This window comes from Thermobia domestica, chromosome 1 (assembly GCF_964235325.1).
Source record: "Thermobia domestica chromosome 1, izTheDome1.hap1.1, whole genome shotgun sequence".
Taxonomy (NCBI): Eukaryota; Metazoa; Arthropoda; class Insecta; order Zygentoma; family Lepismatidae; genus Thermobia; species Thermobia domestica.
The window spans coordinates 23498385-23525668 of record NC_137454.1 but is presented as its reverse complement, the minus strand read 5'-3'; the positions used below and the strand labels follow the sequence as shown (position 1 = coordinate 23525668).

The following is a 27284-nucleotide window of genomic DNA, read 5'->3' as shown; positions in this document are numbered from 1 at the left end:
TGTATTGCCGTGCTAGATTTACGGTCTTGCAAGTAATTACGAAGTCTTAACAAACTAAACTGACTCATTCCTGCGAATAGTTTCCATTGGCGGTTTCGGCATTCCGATCTTCAAGCACCAAACTAAAAGACTAACTGCTACTGGATCTTGCTTGCAGTTTTTTAATACAAATAAACATCATACACATACAGCTAATAAGCAGTGCTCAGTACCTCTCTTTTTCTTCGGGAGGGAGGGACATTGTGTCTCTGTGGGAAAGCACTTGGGATCCCTGGTTTTATTCTCTGCCAAGTAAGTTTGTAGTAGAAATCATGTCCGTAGGTTTTCTCCCACATTCTCATTCTAGCAAGTCATCCATCATTCACTTGCCTTAATCATCGTCTCCCTTAGCCTAAAAGGCATGATCATGGCATATTAAAGTGAAATATATTTCATTTCAAGACTTACTTTTTTTTTTCGATGTCACGTGACTCATTAAATGACTCCAGTTATTATACAATAGAATTAGTTGTACCTAATACTTGAGCGGTAGTGAGCTTTCTGGTGAGGACAGGAGCCAAGACCCATGTTATTCTGTTTCCACATTAAGCTTTGAGTCATGTCTCATTTACTCTATGTTGAAAACGGAAGCTAAGCTCTGACCCAGCCAATCAAAAAGTGCACCGAAACGAAAGTCGTAGTGCACAGGTATTCCACTTTTGGGCATTAATCGAGCAGACTGTTCTACCAAATTTTGGCACATTTCTTGATAGAGCATGCACTAAATGAAGAACTCCATTACTACTTGGGAATTGGCTTTAGGATGGCTCACTATAAATACAGTGTGGACGAATTGCGTAAAAACTAGTGCATGAAACATAAACCAATTTGTGCTAGGTGGCTACCAAGAAGCTGGAATGCTATCCAGGTCAGGGCAGGAGTGCAGCAGGGGGACCAAGCGTTAACCGTAGGGAGCAAGCGCGTCAGCGACGGAGGATGTAAGCATAAACGAGACTAGTGGAGAGCACACATGTACAATATTTTCACTATCACTCAAAATTCATTTCAATATGTTGTGTACAGACAGGGATTACTTACATTCACACACTCATTCATGAAAAATATTTCATTCGTATTTTCCCATAGATTTTGTGTTTGGTAGAACCATCTGCTCGAGTGAACTCTACTTTTGCTCTAGTGCTATACTGCGTGCTACAAACGAACGAAAGTTAACACCGTCTTAGATGATGAATCTTAAACTTGAATGAATATTTGTGCCATTTAAAACTGATTTTTCTGGTAACCCCCCAGGAAACAGGGAAATTGTCTATTTCTTTGTGATAATCTGCAAGTTTCTTTTCCATCTGATGTGTTAATTCAACGGGGATTGTTCTGTTTCCAAATTTAGTAGCTGATAATTTTTGTCACCGTTTTCGATTTGTAATAGATATTCCTTAATAGGAGCAGGAGAGTCTCTTAGCTCTTGTACGTCACTCATTTTATTAAAGAAAAGAAAATGAACATTTAAGTTTTACATCCCACGATTATGCCGAGTACGTTAGAGATTGTCATAAGGTGAAGAAAGTGGGAGAATCCACTTACACGGTGTTCGTCCACCACAATGATAATTCTATTATAGATTTAAATAGTCATTCAGTGCCTTCTGTAATCACTAAATTTTTCAATACGTCCTTTTTGCCGTAAATATGTTCTGACGAAAACTGTAAAAATCACCGAAATTATAATAGGAAACAACGAGTTCTTCCATTTCATAATGTGTCTAATTCTTCATATAACTTTCAGATTCTGGGTTTAACTTTATAACGCTCGCTCTAGCAGGTATACTCACTCAGAAACGAGAAATTACACACTAATAATTTTATGAAAATCTATCAAAACTTACTTAACCTTAAGCTAACCTCTACCCTACTTATGTATATCTTACTCTATAACACTTTTTAAAAGGGCCTTACTTATTGATGATTTATATCTTACTCTACTCTACTCTACCCTACCCTACTCTACTACACTTTTATCGATGCACAGCTGGAGCGTGTCTTGTAAAGTTTACCCTAGATTCGTAAACACAACTAATGTGGTGGACCTTTAGTTGAAGGTAGAGTTGGGTCAAAAATTAATACCCTGGATGCTGTTGCTCTGTTCTGAATGACATTCTCAAGACGCGATCAGGAATTGAAGCGCTTGGAGGATAAAGGTGTTATGTAACAAATTGAATATGACGCGAAAATTGACTTTCACAATGTTGTCCGTTAACATACCGCCTTCATCGTTTCTAAATATCTGCATTCAGACGAGAACTTACTACATCTTGTATTACGTAGCATGACTAACATGTAAGACGTGCATGAATCGCCAGAATGCAACGTTTCAGAAAATGTAACATAACACCTTTATCCTCCAAGCGCTTCAATTCTACTTATTCCACTTACAGGATTATGCAATTCCTGGAAATCACTTGCACTTTTGGCTCTGTTCAGGAGTTATTTTTCTTTGTCCTGTTCTTATGTTCGTGACCAACATTCCAGGGGAGAGTCGAAACCTCGAAAGTGCAGGTAGTTTGCAGTAATTAAATAATCCTGTAAGGTGTGAACTAACTCTGCTTCCAGATACGCTGTAATGAGACATTTGATGTGAGAATCACTGAGTGTCATTTCAGGAGATTATCTTTGAAGTACTCCAATTGGATCTGATCCCATGTACTTTTGAGTCACGTGCAAGAGCAATAATTACTTCTTCCATCTGTATCTGATCATAGATGGTTGGTTTGGATGGTGTACTGTTTAGCATCGAGGTTATATGTGAGATGTAGGTCGAGCTTAACATGGGATCCAAACCAAATGAGCTCCTCGAGAATCGAACCTGGGTGTCCTAAACTGGGCAGAGCAAAGAGTATGCTAGAACAAATGCGGAAAAGGTGCACATCAGTCCCTACAATATATTTCAAAATATTACTAAAATTTCTCTGTAATTATTTATACTCGGCGTGGCAGTTTTTATGGTTAATATATTCCACACTGTCAGGATCAATTATGATGATGTAACCGTCTTACTTCGTATTCCGAAGTAGACTTACTATATTCATACGGTTTCGGTGTGTGCTGACACCTTCGTCTGAGTCAAAGTGGAGTCATGTGTAAAAGTTATTGAGTTCCTGTGGAACCTTGCTAGGGAACAATTAAACATCACTTTCCGAAAATAGTAACCAACTCGGCTTGAAAAAGTGTGATGCACATTTTATAGGTTTATCCATATTTACTTTCTACAACTAGTTGAAAAATGAATTAAAAGTTATCAGGGAATTACTTCCAGTTATTACTCACAAAACAGTATTTTTTTGACAGGCGTGGTCTAATTTTTCTTGCAAAGATTCCACAAGAAGGCAATAACTTACATATGACTCGTTTAACAACACTCAGAAATGACTGACAAAGGTGTCAGCGCACACCGAAACTATATGGATATAACCACGCGGGAGTCCTATTTACAACTGTTCTGTACCTCTTATAAGCTGGAATTCGTATATTTTCTTCGTTAATTGTGAAAACTAATAAGAGAATGATTTTATTGAATACAAATAAACAATTTGTACAAATATTTGAAAATTATTAAATTAAGGAAATGTGAGTAAAAATATACACGAAAACCAATGAAAGGGATCAAGTTAACAAACAAATATCATTAAATAACCTTGGGAGAAGAGCAATTAGAACAGTAACTCATTTTTCTACGATTTGTTATAGTAGAAATATACTATTCAGAATGGAAGTGCTAAAAGTGTAAGAAGTGTTCTGTGAAAGTAATTTGATCCTGGGATTCTTTGAAATCGTTTTCAGTTCAGACAAAATAGTGATGAAAAATTAGAAATTCCCAGCCTGGTAAGAAACTGTTGCAAACATGACTCCCGGTTAATCAAGATATCAACATACGACTAAAAAGAAGAGTATATGGATGCAGAGGCCTGTAGCATCTACAAGTAATTCATATTTAAGTTATTCAGTATCTATCCTATAGCATCGTTTATCAGTTATGATTATATAAACTTAGACGAGGTACTGATTACAAGGGAAGTTCATCTGAAATGAAATGAAATTTTTACGTCCCACAGTTATGCTGGCTAGGCTAAAGGAAACGGTGATGATAAGAAATGAATGAAATGGTAGAATGAAGAAAGTGCGAGGAAACGGGAGGATCCCGAGAAAACCCACGCACATGGTGTTTGTACACCATAAAGTTCATTTGACGCGGAAGACTATCTGAGTATTGGATGGTTTACAGGGGGGTACTTTGTACTTTCTACAAAATTACTCAGAGAAATTATTTGTATATATTAGAAAATGCAGGAAAGAGAGAGAAAAAATTCGAGGCTTTCGTGCGAGAAAACCTGGGTCCGATTCTCGTCGGGAGCTTGTGTGCTTCGGATTCCACGTTAAGCTGTAGGTTCATGTCTCATATAGCCTCGCTGTTGAAAGGATCTAAACTGAAATGCAACTAACCGAGGATTAAAACGTCACATTTTATTTCTCTCTCCTACGTAGGGCCGTGGTGGCTCAGTGGTAGAGCGTTCACCTCTGGTGCTTGGGTTCCCGGGTTCGATGCCAGCCCCCGCCAAGTGAACTTTGTGGTGGACAAACCGAATGCGTGGGTTTTCTCGGGGTTCTCCCGTTTCCTACCACTTTCTTCATTCCACCATTTCATTCATTACTCATAATCACAGTCTCCTTTAGCCTAACCGGCATAACCGTGGGACGTAAAACTCAAAGATTTCATTTCATTTTTTTCTCTCCTACGTAATTTCCGCTGCATCCTGACATTGAAATAATAATGTGTAATGCTTGTTGTGTTTTGACACGATCATAAGAATCTCTTGATTTTTTTCGTTCATAATCATTGCTTCAACTGGCTAGATGTCTTGGTACGTGCCACCTGCAATAAAAGCTTAAAATTAAGAAGTTAAAAAAAAATTAAAATAGTAGCTGTTAAATAGTGTGAATTCAGGAGTTTCAGAACCCAAGAGTAGGAATGACTGGTTCCAATACACTTAACCAGTGGACTACGAAAGTTTACGTTTTGTAAATCTTACTGATTGATAAGACAGAAGAGTGCTTGTAGTTCTTGGATGGTTCGTGGACGATGATTATCAATACATATCCTGTTAGAAGATTTGTTTGGTAGCAATGTCTTAGTAAAAGCCTGTTTTTTAAGCCTTTTCGATGTGCTCACCTTCATCTTTGTGAATAATTTGAATGAAGTCAATGAACGACAGTGAAGAACATCAAAAAATCTTGAAAGTGAGACAGATAGTTACCTACTAAATGTTACTGAATAAACCAATAACTATTTCCAACCCTTTTCTTATAGATCAGATATTCGAGTGAGCAGTTTATAACGTAGTAATTATTGGATGTTTACATCATGCCAAAGAATGATTAGTTCATGTTAAATTAATAGTATTTTGCAGGTACTATTTATTACTTTCTAAATTTTTGATGTTCTTCAACATGACGCCTCCTCTTGCCAAACGCCTCGCTAGTTTCCGATCCTGTGATCAGGAGTTTCATCAGTCGGGACTTCAGTGTATTTCTTCGTGTACAGAGCCTTTAGCGAAGACGGAGTTTGAAATAGATTTTTACTTAATATGCAATGGCGTGTCCGTCGCCTATTTTAACGAACACGATTTCAGAGACAAAGAGAATCTGATTTTAGGGAAGAAATTATTTATTAAGGATTGATAATCTGAATGGATATCCTGTATCCACTTCATTAAATCGGATAATTAAGTAAGAAGCAATTTTGCAGAATTGACAAAACTGAAAACCGCGAATGTTATGAGAAAAATTAATTGGACTATTTAAATTATTTACATCGACAATTGCATTGCGTAGGGTATTTCCACTGTACATCTTACACCTGTTATTAAAACCCCTCAAAACTCAGGACTAAAATATTATCCCGGTGTAAAGTTATTACAAACGTCAGGATGAAAAATAAAAAGTCTATAAATGAATTGGCAGAAGGGTTATATAGATATGTCAAAAGGAAATTTAAAAATGTGTGTTAAAGAACATCTTAGGAACACCAGACACAGAAAACCCAGTTCCAGGTCTTCTGAAGCATTTAAAAGAAACATAGTACAATATTATACTTGCAATGGTAGTGTCAGTTCAAGAAAAGAGTGAAATCTAGAGCCTGGTTTTTGAAAATTTGTTTATTCTTTTAATACATACAAGGCTTATAAAGGTCAATTACATAAGAAAAGAAGACAATGATTAAAAGTTAGATTGATCCCAACATGAGTTATACCCTGGCCGGCGAACGATGATTTCTGACAGCTCAGCTCGCGAGGACGACTGAGGAGTGCGGTGTTGCCATGTGCTTCTCGCGCAAGGGAAGGATCGTCTGCTTCCTCGTTGAGGGTGAGAGGGGGTGAGTGAAAGTTTGGCAATGTGCGATGGTTACCATGGAGACGCGACAGGTTCTGAGCCTAAGATTGGTTGACCTGCTGTCTTCTGCTCGCTCGCCGTGGCCTTGTGCAAAGCTGTCTGAAATCATCGTTCACCGGCCAGGGTATAGCAAGTTCAAGTTTTACCTGTCAAAAAGCAGCCTGATCTCGCCATTCCACAGCAACGTGCACAGTCACCTGACGAATCAATCACAACGGAATACAGGACAGTTTCAACACCTGTTTCTTCTATTTTCATGATGTTTTTGTGTCTATTATTCTTACTCTTTTCCTCCGTGAAGAAGACAGTGGTCAGCATCGAAAGCTTGAAAAGTGCAACGATTATTCAGAAATTAAAATATGGAGTGAGATGACTACAATACCTACTTACTGAGGTTATACAAAGTAGCAGGGTTTATGAATTGAAATACATATACGACAACGTATTACAAAAAGAAACATAAACGTTCTGGTTGAAGTAACATATTAGGGCTAACTATGCTTCTGACCATCCAACCATTCTATAACAATAGTACGCCAAACATGAGTACTTTGAATAAAATACGAGAGGATACCCAAAAGAAACCGGAATTATTGTGTAAAAGCTACATTTTCAGTTTTTACAAAACAACATTATCCCTTCAAAATACTGTCCAACTAATACATTTGTCTCACCGGTGCTTCCACTGTTCGAAACATTGTTTGTAGTCATCTTGAGAAATGGCTGACAGCTCCTCCCTCGTTTTTTTCTTGACCTCTTCAATGTTGTCAAATCGGTGTTCTTTCATGCGTGAAAATAAGAAAGCGTCGGACGGAGCCAGATCAGGTGTTGGGCAGCGGAACCATGTTATTCTTAACCACAAACTGATGAACAGAGATGGCTGTGTGTGCGAGTGCATCGTCGTGGTGGAAGAACCTCTCTGTCACAAATCGAGTCTTTTTGACGAACACTATTGCGCTATATTCTTAACACTTCCAAATAAAAGGTTTGATTGACGATCTGACCTGGTGGAGCAAACTTTCCGCCAGAAAAAACTAAACAAGTACACAGCGCTAGCAAACACACTGCAGATCAACACAAGAAGCCAGGTCGACAATACAGGTGGCCCTGAGTTGCGCTATACACACCTAGCAGCATAAATGCGTACTAAAGAAGTTCCACCCACCACTATGCTATTCCGATTTCTTTTGGGTACCACCACGTAGGTAAAGGTCGCTCCTGCTAATGTTGTCAGTTGGCGAGAAATTTCCCGTTAAATGGGAAATTCTGAACACTAGTGGGAATGTTTCTTTACAATGGGCCGAATACTAAAAATTCTAAATTTTTCAACCACAATTAACTGGTTCATACTACCTTTGCTATCTTAAATAACTAAAACTAGATATATAAATCGCTGAGCAAACCAACGTATATTTAAAATAAATCTGTAACAGTTTCGCCAACTAACTGAACATATTGACTTCATCAGACACTGTAACAAACAAGAAGCATTTTCGTATAAATATAAAAGGATCCTGGAAGCTAGTTTGTTACAGTGTTTAATGAAGCCAAAATGTTCAGTTAGTTGGCGAAACTGTTACCCATTTATTAGTTTTAAATAAACGTTGCTTTGCTCAGCGATTGGCGAAACTGTTACACATTTATTAGTTTTAAATAAACGTTGCTTTGCTCAGTGATTGGCGAAACTGTTACACATTTATTAGTTTTAAATAAACGTTGCTTTGCTCAGCGATTGGCGAAACTGTTACACATTTATTAGTTTTAAATAAACGTTGCTTTGCTCAGTGATTGGCGAAACTGTTACACATTTATTAGTTTTAAATAAACGTTGCTTTGCTCAGTGATTGGCGAAACTGTTACACATTTATTAGTTTTAAATAAACGTTGCTTTGCTCAGTGATTGGCGAAACTCTTACACATTTATTAGTTTTAAATAAACGTTGCTTTGCTCAGTGATTGGCGAAACTGTTACACATTTATTAGTTTTAAATAAACGTTGCTTTACTCAGCGATTTTTATTTTTAGTTTAAGTTTTTCAAGCGTGTTTTTTATTCCTTCTTTCATTCACTCTCTTTCTCATGTACACACACTCATCCATCTGAAGGTTAGACACACAAGGCATCAGTATATAACACGCATTGCCTGCTATTCCATAAAGGACTGGTACCATGAACTCCTTTTGTGGAAAGATATTGGATAAAATGCCAAATCTATTCGATCTGCTACCGTTTGGTATGAAAATTCTAGTGTAATATCAACGATAATGATTTTTAAGCTAAACTAGAGAATGATTATGAAAAAAAGAAAAAATAGTGGAATAAGAATCTGGGAGAAATTTGAAGAACTTGAGAAAACCCATACCGGCTGCGGTGGCTCAGTGGTAGAGCGTTCAAGTTCTGGTGCATGGGGTCCTTGGTTCGATCCTAGCTTGCGCCAAGTGAGCTTTGTGGTGGACACCGTGTGCATGGGTTTCCTCGGGTTCTCGTTTCCTCCAACTTTCTTCATTCCACAGTTTCATCAATTTCTTATCATCACTGTCTTCTTTAGCCTAGCCGGCATAACCGTGGGACATCAAACCTAAAGATTTTATTTCTAGAAAACCCATGGATGCCATATTGTCCACCACAAACTCTCACGGCCTGGAATCGAACCAAGGATCCCTCGCACAAGAGGTGAGCGCATTATCATTGGACCACTGTGCCCCCATTTGATATCTTTTTCTTTGTACACGTAGGACGGATTGTTGTTTCTGAAACAAGTGGTGAAATGATGCTTTTGAGTTTTGGCACGCACACAGGTGGCCAAAAGAAATAGCTAGTTTATTTGGAGGAAAATTTTGTATCTTATCGGAAATTTCACGGCTTCGGACGGGAAATTTCCTATTACGAAATTGACAACATTACGCTCCCCATGCAAGGCAGCCCAATGCTGCTCCACGAGCAGTATGGAGGTAAGAATCTATACTTTAATGGCCTTGGCACATAGTGATAAAATGGTCAGTACCACGACCCGGTCACCTTTTAACGCACAGATTTCCCCAGTACACATTTGATAGGTTGCGCCCCATTTGGAAGGGTGTAGAATGAGAAAATAAATCCCGCTCTTACTGAGAAACAAACCGGGCTGTTCAACTACATCATCGAGGCTCTAGAAAATAATAATAAATAAATAAATAAAAATAATCTATGTAGGCAAGATGGAGGTTAAACCTCGAAACCCCCTTGTGCACGCCACTGATTTTTATTGTTTAGGTTTTGTCACGTACAGGTGTATATATAATATTTATGTATTACCAGAAAATACTAGAACATGATCATACACCTTAAATATGTATACATAGCACTTTCGCTACATGCTTTACCAGATAAGAAGGGTAAGAAATCACAGAAAAATAACTGTAATGCATTCAAGTGCGCGCTATGTTGAAATGTACGCTATTTCTGTCCTCATGTATTTTAAGCCTTTCTCCCTCGAGTACTCTTACCGAGTAACTCCATCACTTACGTAAGTCGTTTCATCACTTTTATTTATGTTCCTTTGAAATTTCTCTACTTCTAACGTTACAACACTTTCACGTGGCTGCATTCTAGAATGGAGCTCATCTGGAGACTTCACAGCCAGTAGCGGCTCGTACCTTGAATTTTAGGTGGTGCACAATAGATTATCTCTCCTTTTTCATTATTATTATTATAAATAATAATAGTTTAATAATAATAATAATAATATAAATAATAATAGCGATTTCTTCATGGCATGCTTCAAGCATGCAATGGAGAAGCTCATTTTGTATCATTTTTGACGTACTCGTGAAAATTGTCGCGCTTTCTAAATGACTCTTGAGAGCGCTGTCAAGTTCTGTACTGAAATTAATTAATCTACGAACGCCTCGATTTGAAGAAGAGTCTGTTTTTCATCATGTCCTCTTAAAGCCAATTCGAAGGTGCCACGAAACCAAATGGAATTGATGATTATATTGAGCACGTACCTGTTTTGCGTCACTTTTTGTTTGTGGTTCTCAATGGACCGCCTATAACCAGCATCTAGTTGAGCAGCAATATTCACATTTCCCAACACATTGAGATTAGAACGTGTCTTATATGAGCTGACGAATTTTCATGTTTTATTTATTTATTTATTTAATTTGTCGTGCAGATGCTGAATATCCACACCTTTTTCTACTCCATGCATCTTCCCCGCCCCGAGCAACAAACAGGGAAAACGAAACAAAGCATTTTTAGTTTCACATTCACATAATCACTTATGCTGTTCGTTCAAGTTGAGATTAAACTTCCTTGTAAATGTTCGTTTCTGACTTCTGATTACTTGCGTTATATTGAGAGTCGGAATCGGTCTTCCGGTGTCTTTCACAAGTAGGTTTGCTTCTGAAGTTCTTTTCGAAAACGACTAATTCAACAAAGACATTACAGAATTCATTGCTAGTTCATGTATATCAGGGACAGACATGTAATTATGCAATTACAGCAACAATATTCCAATGAACAACGAAGTCCGGCACACATACACACACACAAACATACAACACTACAAAGTCCGCTACCCGCTTTAAAATCTCACCCCTTTCCCATTTAACACTCTTTTTCTAAAAACTGCCATCCAACTTTCTCATTCACCCATACACACATGAAAAGGAAAACATTGAATCTATGCTGCCAAATTTCTACTCATTCAGATACGAGTGTATTAAATATCGACACCCTCAATTTGTCTTCACTCTTCACGGGGTCGCCTTTAGTATCTCCTTAGCTGCATTGACCTTACTTGGTTGACAGAACCAATAGTTATGACCACTAGGCAATCTCGCATTTAGGCAAGGCGCAAAGTGTGTTTTTTTTTTTCTTCTTTCTTTCTTTGTAGCGACTTGGTTACGGTACGCAACATTGTCACAAAGGAACAGACTATTCCCCTTCAGGCGAGAACCGTGTCAACCTATACTGCAGGGGGTGGGACGGTGGAGAAAAGTTCCAGTTCCAAAGCGTTATGTTTTGGGAAAACTGTTTTTGTGTGGTAGACTTGTTTACAATAGATCTACAAGCATATTAATCTTTACGAGGCAGTGCACGGCGTGATAACCCCCCCCCCCCTCTCCTTACTGCGCAACCCAGCAGTGGCTGAGAAGCTGTTAAGCTGGGGAGTGCGGCAAACTTTCAAGCAGAAAGCAACTACCCAGGCCCGTTTCAAAACGCACTTGTTTAAGAAAACATCATGTTGACAATAAAACGAAAAGTGATTTAGCACAAATAAAAACTGTTCTTTAGTTTCCTTTCATTTCTCTCTCTCAGCGTCTTTCCTTTTTCATCTGATGAAATATTTAGCGAAAGCATTGTGTACTTTTGGTGTTTTGTTTTGTAATTGTTTTCACTAGTATGTCGTAACAAATTGAATTTTCCATTTTTCGCTTCGGAATTCCTTCCACTAAAAAAAAAAAAAAAAAAAAAAAAAAAAAAATCAGATGTACAATATTTTGCCAAAGTAGTGAGATCTCTTATACAAGAAAAAATTCTATTAAATGGTTCATTTTATTCTGTAGATGAGTTTTTATGTTTCACAAACAAACTTAAAAAAGAACACAAACAATAACTGTAGGACAACTATTATCATTATTACTTGATTTGCTCAATGTTATTTACGTAAATATATTGTATTCAGTCCACTGTCTGAAAACATAATATTTATTAATCAGGTTAATGTTTTCTGATATGTTCTATCAATATCAAGGTGACCTTTGCACATGCATGAGCAATAATAAATACACTGCAATACGTTTTCCATTTTATACATATATATATCTTTCTAATTTATACTGCAGAATAATTGATTTTATTCACTTTAATATGTGTGTATACACAATAGTTTTGTCATACTGTAAATATGTAATAAAAATAGTAAGCATACATTACCCATATATAAAATTCTGAAAAATATAACTAAAATTTTTTACGATAAATTCCTATTGGAATAATCATTTTAAGTCTCCACTTAAAATATTCAGTGCTGTAAAAGATGTGATTCTTACCACTTTCTTTATTAACCTTTAAAAGTTATATTTTTCCTTTTTATATAGATACATATATTAGTTTGTTAGCTTATTATACAGTTTTAGTTCCTCAAATAAAATTGTGTGATTTGATTGTTTCAACCGAAATCGTGAAGAATGTAAGTGTATACATGTTCTGAAGGAGTGAAAAATCACGATTTCTTTCAAAAATATTGCATGATATCATTTAATATATGATCACACACACAAAGTGATTTAAAAATAACTAAATGAGAATGAGTGAAAATATTTTTTTGATTTGATTTATTGAGTGCTTTATCTTAACAAAATAAGTTAGAAGCTTTCCTTGTTTATTCAGCTTTCCTTCATGTTTACGATCTACATAATAACCTGCGGTGCAGGCAATCAAAATTTTTTCGTTATAACACGACTCTGAGGTTCACCAGCCGTTTCTAAAAAGGATGCCTGAAATCACGAGGAAATCAAGTAGGCTGGAGCTTCATGAGTGCTGAAGTCATGGAAGTTCATGGCTTGTCCCACATATTAGTTACTTACTAATGTATACAGAAAGTGATTTTCGAAATTTCAAAATAAAGTGCTTGCCATGGCGTACACAGAACTTCATCAAGGAGAGAGGAGGAGGAGGGTTCAAGCATTCAGTCAATCCCATATCCTTTCATGACACGTTAACTTATTTTTAAATAATATCTTAATCAAAGAAATGAGTTAAAATCCCGAAACCATTTGCGTACGCCATTGGCTACTTGGATATTCATCTACTGTATAGAGTGCATTGTTTAATATTAGTTTGAGCACTAAGCTGAAGAAACAATTCTATCTGATAAGCCTTTATATAGCTAGGTACTGTATTTTGTACAATTTTACCTATATAAATTTATGACTTTGCTATATGTATGTTCGGCGATAGTAGGTAATTTGATGCCATTTGAAAAAATTAATTGTTGGAACTGTTGTTTTTTCAGGGAAGAAGCAGACATCTTGGCGCGTTCGATGGGCTGCAAGCTGTATAGAACATCCGTGAAAGAAGATATCAATGTAAATTCCGTTTTCCGATTTCTCGCCACTAGGTGTCTAGCTGATATTCATGGATATGAAGATGACTGTGCCATAGGAAATGGCAATAGAGCCCTCACAATAAGTAAGAATTATTTAGTGATAACTAAGAGAATTAATTAAAGATTGCTTAATAGAATTAAATAAGTAGCTTTTTCTTCAGTAGCGATTTTTAGGCATATTAATGTGTCCAGAAAGTGTCTTCAGCGTAAGTTATACTGCAGACAAATTACAGAAAACTTAAATCCATGTAACATGATATACACACTACAAACTTGCAGCAAATTAACATTGTGAGCTTTCCATCTACTAGCTATCATGAAAATAATTTGCATCAAACTACATTTAAGTCCACAATGCCAGTTTTTTTGCAACCTTATAGCACAGTGATCAGTAAGACATTTGCTCATAACACACTGGATGTAACCCTATTGACCCAATTTGTACAGTACATACATTATTACATAACCCCTACAGGTGCTAATATTACTAGTTGTTTTATTTTTTCAATGATCAGCCAAACTAATTATTTGTTAAGAACATTTACTTAGCAAAGCTATCAAATCAACTTCAAAATTCAACTGCAATATGTATGTACTAGACAGATACATATTATAATATACTCTAACACGCCATTTGGCAAAGATGTAATAAATATCAAAGTAATCACCATTGAGAATATGTATTAGTTTTTATGTTTAGAAAATAATAAAGCTTCACACTGTGTACGTGACATTTGTACTAAGTAACGCACAACGTACTATATATTTTCTGTAATCTATAATATATATTTTCTATAATCTTTCGTGAAAATACTTGGGTTCGTGGATTTTTTTTTTAACAAAATTTACATTAGCAGAGCTCCTGTTATCTATTTCTGTACTTATTAGTATCCCCGTAAAGACCTCAAAATGGCACTGCAAGTCACAAGTAGTAAGGCGAAACGAATGTTTCATCAACTGGTGTTTGTAAAAATAATTTTAAATTTCCACTGCAACTTTACTACAAGTGTACAGTGGAGTACACAGATTTTGATTATCTTCCAGCTAAAAGTATAAGTTTGTTTTATAGATTTCTTTATGTTAATTTTCTTTCAAGTTGTTGTGAATTCAAAGTCCAATACGTAGTGTGATCATTAATTACTAACGATATGGCAGTGGATTTTGACTTAACAAGTTTATAAGATTAAAGTTACGTAGGCGCATGAGAGGACAATTCAAATTAAAAAAAAAAAAAAAATGTTACTTACCAATATATTCTCCCGTGTGAAAACTAAATATTCTCCGAACGTATCGCAACAAGTTAGTTTCGTCTTCAGTGGGAAAGTAACAAGGATAAAAATGGATGAGAGAAATATGGGATGGAAAAAGGAATATATAGAACCAAATAAATATAATGTGAGAGATGCGTACCAAAAACCACGAGCAGAGCCCATCTTTTAGTATCCATCTCTCCCGTTATATTTATTTGGGTATGTATTCCTTTTTCCATATTAAACTAGTCTGTAATCTCGTTTATGGATGTCCACTCTCTCTCTCTCTCTCCCCTCTCTCTCTCTCTCTCTCTCTCTCTCTATATATATATATATATATATATATATATATATATATCTTTTCATATCATCTTTCATGTCCGATATCCCAATATTTTTTTTTATTGCTACAAACACACCTTTAATGTTATGAGTCACGAAATTTGTCAAATAACAGTCTATTATTAGACCTATCATACATCAAAATGTTAAATATACCAAAAAATATGACACTACAAAGCCTCCAAGTGTTGTATAGAATGTCAAATAACATCATGTCTTATCTTACTGCAATACTTTGACAATGAACTATTTACATACACAACGAAGATGGTAAATTCTGACAATGCATTCTTGTAGTATATTCCAAATAATTAATTCCTAACTCCGCCCATGATCAAAAATTACAAGCTGTCTGGAACAAATTTTAGCTGAAAAAACTTGAATACTTTGTTCAAAAATTCTTAAATACACAGGTAGAATCTGATTAAAACAAACACATTAATAATCTGTGCTGTAGTTTCGGCAATATGACATTGGTTTTAACAGACAGATTATGAAGGTAGAATCTAAGGTTACACAATATAAATCTCAGAAAATGAGAGTAGGCCTTTCTAACAACTAATAAGATTCTTTCTTTCATTTTTACAGTTCGTAATGTTTTAATTAAGTACAGACCTCAACTTTTAATTAAGAGCCTGTCTTACTAAAAATAATACAAAATATATAATTTTTCTTTCGCTTATTTTTCATAAGTGAAATAACACAAACAAACTATTTGCTGAGCAAAACAATATATTCATCACATAAAAAACTACATGCGTGTTACAGTTTCGCCAACTAACATTTTGGCTTCATCAAACACTATCAAACCAAACCAAACACTAGTCAAATCAAACACTTATACCTGTGTACAGTTTCTAGGTATTCTGCATATTTGGAAGGTTACTTGCTGCAACAAAGTAGCTTTCATGTTTTAGGTCTTCAACTAACATTATCGTCTTCACGTACGATTTTTCTGTTTTGATAACATCCATCAATGTTTGCCTCCTTGGCCCCCCACCCTCTTTTTCCTGCCACCGTACCCTTTAACACGTCCCTCATGATACAGTTCCTTTAGTCAATGTTCCAAACAGTTTCTCCTCCTCTTTTCAATAATATCTAAAACTGTTTTTTTTTTTTTTTTTCTCCTCCACCATTTCTGAGATATCTCACTCGCTTTCCGCTCAATCTTATAAAACTCAGAAAATGGGCGGAGGTCACTTCCGGCTACCAATTTGATTCTTCCTGTCATTTGCATACTTGGGTATATACCTCAACTTTTAATTAGATACACACAAGCATTATCTTATTTTCATATCTTATAAAGACTGACACTAGTTACATTTTTTTTCTGTCACTTTTAGGTGAAATCGTGGATAAATGCCATTTATTGTAATCATTGGTCTCCATCTTAATTTGTGTTCGTCTTTGTATCGGAAACTAAGTGACTAGTGTATAAGTGACTAGATAGTGTCTGATGAAACCAAAATGTTAGTTGGCGAAACTGTAACACGCATGTAGTTTTTTATGTGAATATTGTTTTGCTCAGCATATAGTTTGTTTGTGTTTAAGAATATACAAAGCAAAGCTTCTACTTATGGAAAATATTATAAGTGAAAGAAGTTAATGGAATGCAACTTACCATAATCATAGATAATGTTATTCTACAACAAAATATATGAACCTGAAGAATTTTTAGTGTTGCTATACTAGCATTTCTTCCAAAATCAAAGTTAAGGCACTGACTAGAGGAACGAACTCAACTGCATTTGATTACATATCATGTTGTTTTGGTATCCTGTGAACTACTTTTTAAATAACATTATTATTTAATTTTAACAATTGTATGTTAGAACTATTTTGTTTATTACAAACTAAATACAACTATTATTTAAAAAGTAGTTCACAAGATACCAATACAACATGGTACGTAATCAAATGCAGTTGAGTTCGTTCCTCTAGTCGCTGCCTTAACTTAGATATTGCGGAAAATGTTATTCTGGCAACACTGTAATTTGTATGGATGGCAACACTGAAAATTCTTCAGGTTCATATTTTCTGTTGTAGAATAACATTATCTATGATTGTGATAAGTTGCATTTCATTATCCCCTTTCACTTATGAATAAACAAGCAAAAGAAAAATGGTAAATTTTGTATTAGTTTTAGTAGTCTTCAGTTCAAACTTTCACTTTTTAAAATCCCAACTTTCAGTTAGGCATAAATCATTAATAGTTCGCGAATTAAGATATTAGTTGAGATAGAAAAGAGGAAAAAAAATATTTACTTACACATATTTCTGGCCATTATTTGCACCTATGGCCTGAAACACGTCACATCTGAGGGATGACGCCCTTGGGCTGGCACACTATCTCGGGGAAGGAAGCTGCCTGGGATCTGTGTGTTAGGTATCATCCCGACATTTGCCTGGTGTGAGTGAGGAAAACCTCATTCAGGATAACTGGCCTCATAAAGCTGTTATATCTTTTCGACCGAGTATCTGTACCGGAAATCGAACCCGGAACTACTCGCACTAAAGTCGAGAGCGTTAGCGACTACGCTACGCGGAGGAAAGAGGTCAAAAAATAAATTTTAAAAATTTGGAGTACTGTGGCTCAGTGGTAGAGCGCTTATCTCTGGTGCGTGGGTCCAGAGTCCCTGTTCGATCCTCGGCCAAGTAAGTTTGTGGTGGACAACATCGTGTCCGTGGGTTTTCTCGGGGTACTACCATTTCCTTCCATATTCTCATCCCACCAATTTTTTTCACCATCATTCACTTTCCTTAATCATATCTCTCTCCCTCATAGGCGGAGATAGGAATTGTCTGCTGGGGTAGGGAGAAAGATCTTTTAGTCGGTCTCGGAGGTCTTGGTAGATGGCCATCTTATAGGTGGCATTTTCATTTTTTGTCAAAAAGTTTGGGGGCAATGCCCCTCCCCCATGATCTCCCTTAGCCTAAAACGACATAATTGTGCGATTTTAAACTAAAAGAAAGAAAAATGACAATTTATATTGCAAAAATGAATATATTCATTGTGTACTTATGTCACTAATTTATCAAAAGCTCACACTAAATGCATTATCTACATTAAGGATTGTAAACAGAACTAATTAATAAGTTTGACTTTAAAAGTATGTCAATAACAACACATAAAAAGAAAAAAGAGAAAATTACAAATCATAGAAATATTAGGATCATACACATAAAACTATAGAACACACGCTAATGAACACTGCCATCAAAAGCTACGTTAATAAAAAGCATATTAGATAAAACTATCTTCACACTTGGTAAAGCAATCATGCCACACAACACAGAGTTCTCTTCTGATTGTATATCATAAGCTTTTACTTTAGGATATCCAAACATAAGTTACTTCGTCTGTTCGGTTAAGATGTGTTTGAGGCCTGAAAACGATCGTTTAACATCTACCGATGTGACAGGATCACATTTGAAGCCCGTCTTAAACGTTGGAATTCACAGCAACATTTAACTGTGCTTTCCGTGTATTTGTCAACAAAGATTTATCTTCTTCGGGAGCAGCGTTACATTAGACATCTTACAGGTGCTCAGCATTTCACAGTAATGCTGAGCAATGTAACCTCTATGTCCGATACAAAGATGAACACAAATTAAGATGGAGATCAATGATTACAATAAATGGCATTTATCCACGATTTCACGTAAAGGTGACAGAAAAAAATGTAACTAGTGTCAGTCTTTATAAGATATGAAAACAAGATAATGCTTGTGTGTGTGTGTAATTAAAAGTTGAGGTATATACCCAAGTATACAAATGACAGGAAGAATCAAATTGGTAGCCGGAAGTGACCTCCGCCCATTTTCTGAGTTTTATAAGATTGAGCGGAAAGCGAGTGAGACATCTCAGAAATGGTGGGGGAGGAAAAAAAAACAGTTTTAGATATTATTGAAAAGAGGAGGAGAAACTGTTTGGAACATTGACTAAGAAGGAACTGTATCATGAGGGACGTGTTAAAGGGTACGGTGGCAGGAAAGAGAGGGTGGGGGCCAAGGAGGCAAAAATTGATGGATGGTATCAAAACAGAAAAATCGTACGTGAAGACGATAATGTTAGTTGAAGACCTAAAGCATGAAAGCTACTTTGTTGCAGCAAGTAACCTTCCAAATATGCAGAATACCTAAAAATTGTAACACAGGTATAAGTGTTTGATTTGATCGCATTTTATCTTCATTTATACAGAGTTCCGAAGCTAGAAGAGTAGTATTCAGTAATTCTGTCTCTATTTTCAGTCAGTACTTATACTGGAAATGGTGCTTGGTTCTCTCTGCTTTTGACACTAATCAATTTTATTGTGATATTTTGTATAATTAGGAAATATTTATGGCTTCTTTTATATGTATCTTTCAGGTGCCTTTAGTACGGCATCTCAAAATGGGAAAGCTCATAATGGTAACGGAACGATTATATTGCAACCAGGAGGGAAACAGAAAAATCACAAGAAGAAAAACGTTTTGAAGAATGCCTGCAGGATTTTATGATGATGCATAAGTTCCGGTTGCAGTTTCTCTTTCAACTGTTTTTTTCTAGAGAAAAGCAGAAAAAACGACGAAGATGACTTCCAATTCAGAGCTTTTTTTATGAACTCTGGTTCGGAGAGTATTCCATGTGTGTGAATATGTTCAGAAGCTGATTTTTTTTTTTTCTGGTCGTATGTTGTATTATTATTATGTTTTCTCTGTGAATGTGTGTGTGTATATGTGTGTTTATAGGATGAATTTTCAGATTCTACATCTATTTACATACAAGAAATATGAAAGGAACAATGTAATTTCTTGTTACCAGTCTACAACAGGTAGAATAGTTTACAGTAGAAGACAAGACACTGTTTAACCATTGTCTCGATTCGTAGAATTTGTACTGGAATATTTTTACTGGTAGATTTTTTTTTTCTTTCTTTAATTGCAGACGACAAATAAACCTATATATATATATATATATGGTTATATCTATAGTCAAATGTTCGACATTCAAGAAAAGGAAAGGCGTTATGTTGTCCAAAGATTTTTCCCCTTCGCATACTAGTGATCAAAGTGTTGGAAAACAAAGGTAATATCGTTCAGCATTACGGTTATGTAGCATACCGTATATACCAGTGGCGATATTCCATTTTCGGCGCCCTAATGAAACAGTGCCGGTATAAAATAACGACGCGTATGGTCTCACTTCAAATCCTGTCCTGTATTGCGATCATATATATTCTGGTAGGTAGATAAAGGAATTCTTTTATCGTCTCATTATATTAGCGCAGGGATATGCTGACAAAAGTTGTAACGACAGAACTGAGGAAAGACAATGCTTCTCCTAGAGAAGTTGAATATTAACAGTTAGCAATCATGTAATTTCTATCTAGCGTGAATTCTATTTAAGAAGTTAAAAAAACTTTCTAGTTACACTGAAAAATGACAAGAGAACGGCTCGGGGAACAGGAAGAAAAGTATAAGAAATGCTCCAAGTTGGAGAATGGTGGAACGAAAAATGTCGATAAGGTGTACTCATGCATACCCACATCAGGCACGATGTAGAGAGCAAGAAGTCTGGATATTTTTTATTTTTTAAAAAAAGAAATCACTATTGAAACTGCCGCACATTACTACAGACAACAATCCAAGTTATGTACTGTTAAAATTTGTTTAGTAATATTGTTAGGTGAGGAACTGACGCCTCCTCTCAGATAGACAATATTCAGATCTCTTCCACTCATACTTGTAAAACCATTCTGACCGTCCTGTATTTGCATGATAAAGAAGTGGAAACAAGTTTTAATCCTAATGTTTAATAGACATAATTTATTAAAATGTTTTGTGAAAGCTTCACAAAGATCGTTAAGGATTTACGGTTTAATTCGATGATCCCATGATAGAAAAAGCCGTGTCATACAACTTTTGGCTATATCTATATCAAAAAAGCTAAATATATTGTTTTTCGTCACAAAAAAAAAAAAAAAAGGCCAGAATTTTCTTCAAGAATTCGTCAGTTAATTGTGAACTAGACGCTAATAAAAATTTGGGAAAGTTTCCTTTAAAATCTTTTTTTAACGAAATATTATTGCTAATCTAAACAAAATGCTGATTCCAACTAAATAATTCAATTATACTATTACTATCCGGAAAAGAAGCATTACTATTAGGAATTTTTACTTTGGTATAACATCTCTGACTTTTCAACATAGCTTGTTATGTCTTACTTGCACAATATTTATGAATGAAATTGATCATAATAAAAAGAATATGGATATTTCATTACGAATATATGTCCAAAATACATACATAGAAGTCCATCAAAATTGCAACCTTGAATAATTCTCTAGGTAGGCTCAACTGATATATACACATATTTCTCTTTCCCTAGTCTTTGTCAGCTAAACTACTGACATAATCGAGAGTGGGATAATTGTTTGACATTAATGCGCAAAGATAGTGAATATCTTAAAACAACAGTATACGTACAGTCTTGAAACTTAACTATATATACAGGGTGTCCATTTATTATATAGTCAAAACCCACTGGTGAAATCCTTACACCTAAACAATAAATAAAAAAATAAAAAACTCCATATGAACATAGGGCGGAAAACGTACTGTTTCAAAGTTACGAGATGCCGAAATCGAGAAAATTGTAACTTTGAGGCTGCCTAACTCGAAAACTATGAGAGATATCAAATGCGGCTAGATAGCTATTAAAGGAACTAGTACACTCTCTATCTAAATGCCTATGTTGCAGAGTTAGGTTGTACCGGCGCACATGGGTTTAGAGAGAAAGGTGGATGAGCGAAACTTATATCACAGTTCTCTCTATAAAATCCGTTGCGCTGATACGCCCCAACTCTGAAACATGGTTATTTAAATAGACAATGCACTAGTTCCTCTAAGATTTCTTTAATCGCCTTTGATATCTCTCATAGTTTTCGAACTAGGCAGCTTCAAAGTTACAATTTTCTCGATTTCGGCATCTCGTAACTTTGAAACAACGCGTTTTTCGTCCTATGTTTATATGGACTTTTTTTTTTTTTTTTTTGTTTGTTTGTTTAGATGTGAGGATTTCACCAGTGGATATTTGCTACATAATAAATGAACACCCTGTATATCTTACAATCACCATAAAAATGGAACTAATTTAAACACGTAATCAGCTGCGTATGTTAATGTTTTTCCTTTTTCTTTTTTATATTGATTATAATAAATACTTTTCTTAGGTTTTTCATATTAAACGATCATGCCACTCCAACGACGCCACACCTTGGCCGAAAAACATATTTGAGCCAAAAGAAGAATTTTTCAATGCAGCCCACTTACAAGATTCGAACTGAAGTCAATTTGATTCTATTATAATAAAGTAAATGATCCTACTCAATCTTGCTTTATTTAGATCCCAATGGGGTTTCGGTAGGAACTTCAGCCTTCCTCAATCGGTAAAGAACTTGTCGCTAAATACTTTTTCACATTCCATATTCGCATGTTAAAAACATCGTTATTTTAGTTTGTTAATTAAGGACACTAACTTCTAAGTGCATGAATAAATTTTCTTCAAAAGTTGAAGTTATGAATGCTGTTTTCTTCTTTCTAAACCCTATTGAGATCTAAATAAAGCAGATCGTTTTTTTGGGTAAATCCACTTTATTCAATAATCCGCATTAGTTACGCATATACGAGAGAGTCAAAAAGTTCTCGGAATTTCGTTGTAACTATTTATTACTACAATATAGGTACACATTCACTTAATCGACTTCAAAATAAGCTCCTTAAGAACACATTCACTTAATCGCCTTCAAAATAGGCTCCATGAGAATACATTCACTTAATCGCCTTCAAAATAAACTCCTTGAGAACACATTCACTTAATCGCCTTCAAAATAAGCTCCTTGAGAACACATTCACTTAATCGCCTTCAAAATAAGCTCCTTGAGAACACATTCACTTAATCGCCTTCAAAATAAGCTCCTTGAGAACACATTCACTTAATCCCCTTCAAAATAAGCTCCTTGAGAACACATTCACTTAATCGCCTTCAAAATAGACTCCTTGAGAACACATTTACTTAATCGCCTTCAAAATAGGCTCCTTGAGAACACATTCACTTAATCGCCTTCAAAATAGGCTCCTTGAGAATACACATACTTGCTTCACCGCTCCTGCCATTGCTGGAAACAATACTGAAAGTCTTGTTTTGTTATCCGAAGTTCAGCCATCGCATTGGTTTGTATGTCTTCTACGGTGATAAAACGGCCCGCAGAAACGAACACTCTCCTCCTCTACCAGCCTTCCTACTCACTGGATTTAGCACCAGACGAAAAAGGGCCTCAAAGGCAACCGTTTTGCACAGTAGAAGACATCCAAGCTAACGACTGAACTTCGGAACATAATAAAACAGGCCTTTCAGCGTTGTTTCCAGCAATGGCAGGAGCGGAGGAACACGTGTGTGTGTATGTGTTCTCAAGGAGCATATTTTGAAAGCGATTAAGTGAATGTGTACCTATATTGTGGTAATAAATCAGGGTGTCTACTGAAATTCCAAAATGAAATTTCGTGACTTTTCCGTGACCTTTTCTTTCCCAAACCATAAAATGTAATAACATTTTCAAGAGCGAACTTGGGTGCGAATTGAGCCAAATTTTCATGCATGCGATAGAAGCGTGCTTTGTTTGGAATTTGGTAGCGTCTAACGCCGACCATAGACATTTTTGGTGGTAAATTTTGACCTTTTATAGAACAAAATTTTCCAGTCTATACTAATATTTATACAATTCTAAAAAATTGTGACCCAAAAGCCAAATTTCTTGACTTTCATGACCGTTTTGTGATCTCGTTACTTTCTCATGATTTTCGTGGCCGATAGACGCCCTGTAAATAGTTAACAACGAATTGACTGCTCCTCGTATTTATTATATTAATTCTCTTCGCTTCCCAGAAAAACGTTGAAATAAATAAAGTAATATTTTCGTTTTAGGATATATCCATCTCTTTTTATTTTGTTGTGATTAATAATTTTAAAAAATACATGGCAGAAATAATTTACGTATGAATACTACCTGCTTCATAACAATATGAGGTATATCAAAGCTTTGGTACGAGTAATTCCAGTATTGACTGTTATTTAAGGTGTATGTTAAAAAATAATGGTTACATTATGTGATGAATTTTTGTATTACTTCAAAGTCTGTACTTGACTCTTGCCTCTATCAGCCCTGAATAAAGTATCTCTGGGTGTTCTATTTATGCAAGAGTTAATAGTGAATACTTCATAGAAAGGGCATTGCATATAATCCGTCCAAGGCCACAGTGATTTTTTTTTTAATAATCGAACTCAATACATATATATACATATATATATCTAATTTAAAGATTACCGTTTACTATGTAGTGAGAGTTGCAGAACCAAGCAAGTGATAACGTATCGTAGAATATTTTTGTTTTTTCTTTGGGACGTTTCTATTGTGATCGAGATACATTGCGGCACTAGTTTTGAAACGCAACTTTAAGAACTGAAATAATAGAAAACCAAGTTATTGTGTTATTTGTAATATTCGAAGACCTTTACTGGTTAATAATCGTATGAGGTAATAAACTCAATATTTCTTATTAATGTTATTATTACTACTATTATATTGTGTACTGTGACAAGATTTATAGATGAAGAAATAGAAATAAATAACATGTATAAACATTTTTTTTTTTTAATAATTTATTTTATTACCTTCATTTTCGGGGTACAAGGGCAAATTTCAGTTGAAGATTCCATACGAATTCCTTACCTTATCTCAGTCTTAAATTTACTTACAATATTGCCAACACGACAGACTATATGAAGATTGCTATATCGATCCTCGCTGAAATATATGTGTGGCTTGGATCCAATACTGAACTCGAGTTATATAAATATTACTAATAGAACGTAAAAAAAATGAAATGAAATCTTTGAGTTTTACGTCACATGGTAAACCGGTTAGGCTAAATGAGACAGGGATGATGAATAATGAATAAAATGGTGGAATGAAGGAAGTGGGAGGAAACGGAAGAACCCCGAGGAAACCCACGCACACGGTTTTGTCCACCACAAAGTTCACTTGGCGGGTTCTGGGATCGAACCCGGGACCCTAATAGAACGTAAGGTACACATTATAATATATATAGGGTGTACCAGGAGGAAGGGGCAATATTTTGGGAAATGATAGTATGGGTGATTCTAAGCAGAAAAGCTCAGATGAACATAGGTCCTAATCTCAATGGTTTGAGAGTTACAGGTTGTGAACCATTTTTAATTTTATGTTGCGTATTGCTCACCCTGTTTTTATTCTACAGAGGTGAGACATTGCGAATTTGAAAGGTGATGGAATGGCTTTTCGAACTGTATGCAACATGTGGTAGTGGTATCTTTAAAAGGGAAGCTATTGAGGAAAATTTGGAAAAGTTAAGGCTATTTAAAGAAATTGCATAGCAACACTGATCTACAAGTATCCCTCAATAACTTCTCTTCCAAAAATACCACTGCCACATATTACACACCGTTGGAACGGCCATATCATGATCTTCCAAATCCGCTATGTCTTACCTGTGTAGCATAACTACAGGGTGAGCAATATGCAATATAGTCAAAAATGATTCACAACCTGTAGCTCTGAAACCGTAGAGATTAGGGCCCATGTTCATATCAACTTTTTTTTGCTTAGAATTACCCATACTACCATTTTACGAAGTATTGCACCTTCCTCCTGGGACACCCTATATATCATATGAGTAATTCTCACTTAACTCTGGCAGATCATGAAGAAAAAAAGTCACAAATGACTTTCAAAAAATAACAAAGAGAACATTTTTGTTATGATTCTTAGACCTTCTGAGTAAGGATTCCATGTTTCGGCATACACTTTTCATCTCTATGTTATAAAAAAAATAACGTTTTTAGAAAGATGTCATAATTCATGTCACTTACATTGCTGTATGCATGCGCTTCTTCACTAAAGCGAGTTATTTTGTGCTTGTGCAAGTGGTTTGTTTTGCAGAACTAGACAAGATATGGCGTGAAATAAATATTTCTTAACGGCTTTTATTGAAGGAAATTTGCCACAATGTACGAAAGTAACATATGTGAGAACCAAGTACGGTAACGTATGTGACATGTATGTACAATTACTATACTAAAGTGAGATTTTAGTAGAAGAAAGAGAAAATTACCTTCTAAAACACTAATCAGACTTCACTATGAAATTGTACATTTTCTTCCGTCTCAGTACCTACCTAGCTGCAGATAAAAATACCGAGTGCTCACAAAAATTTGTTCTCTTTATTATGTTTTAAATTAACTTGTTATGTTTGCATTCGTTATTTTTTTAAAAAAAATTCTCTTATATTTTAATATAAAAGAATAACAAAATAATAATATATGTTTTAAATAATCTTCCCTGTACTTGACACACATATAAGACAAAGTCGTAGATAACTTCAGGAATAAAGAAATCCAGCAAAACAATTAGAGTTGACACAAAGAGTTAAACAACTGTTATCAAACCCGGAACTTAATAGATATTACGCAAATTACAAGCGCATATATAGAAGTGTAATAGAAATAGCAAAAAGAATGGAATGTAACAAACGAATTGAGAGTTCTAAAAATAAATCAAAAACACTTTGGAAAATAGTAAAGCATCTTCTAGGAAGATAGGAAACATTGAATTGAATCATGGGGACACTAAAATAACTGACCCAGTATCAGTTCCTAATATTATGAACAACTATTTTACTGAAATCGGAAATAAAAATGTAACTGGTACTAACTCGGCAATAAAATCTACTGAAGACAGGATACATAAAACAATGTTCCTCCAGCCAGTAATACCAAACGAAGTTGCTCAAACAATTTCAAAGCAAACAGACAAATGGTCCGTAGGTTTTGATGACATTCCAATAGTAATACTGAAGAAAAGTTCCGCTCTTATAGAGGAACCATTAACATATCTTATAAATCTTTCCTTTTCAATAGGGCAGTTTCCTTAAAAAATTAGTTAGCACGAATTAAGCCAATTCATAAAAAAGATGATAGGTATAAGGTAGAAAACTATAGACCTACAGCCTTACTTCCACCTTTCGCAAAAATCATCGAATTAACTATGCAAAAACGTATAATAAGCTTTCTAGAAAATAGACA

At 35.4% G+C, this 27284-nt stretch overlaps 1 protein-coding gene across 4 annotated transcripts in view; it reads left to right on the top strand.

The window, feature by feature from the left end:
* Rab23 (RAS oncogene family member Rab23) overlaps window positions 1-21583 on the top strand; it is a 364665-nt gene extending 343082 nt beyond the window's left edge. For all 4 annotated transcript variants that reach the window (XM_081755290.1, XM_081755310.1, XM_081755300.1 and 1 more), the window contains 2 exons: window positions 13440-13615; window positions 19494-21583. In XM_081755290.1, the coding sequence (XP_081611416.1) occupies window positions 13440-13615; window positions 19494-19624 (307 nt within the window). In that variant the 3' untranslated portion in view covers window positions 19625-21583. The remainder of the gene's footprint in view (window positions 1-13439; window positions 13616-19493) is intronic.
* Window positions 21584-27284: the final 5701 nt, after the last annotated feature.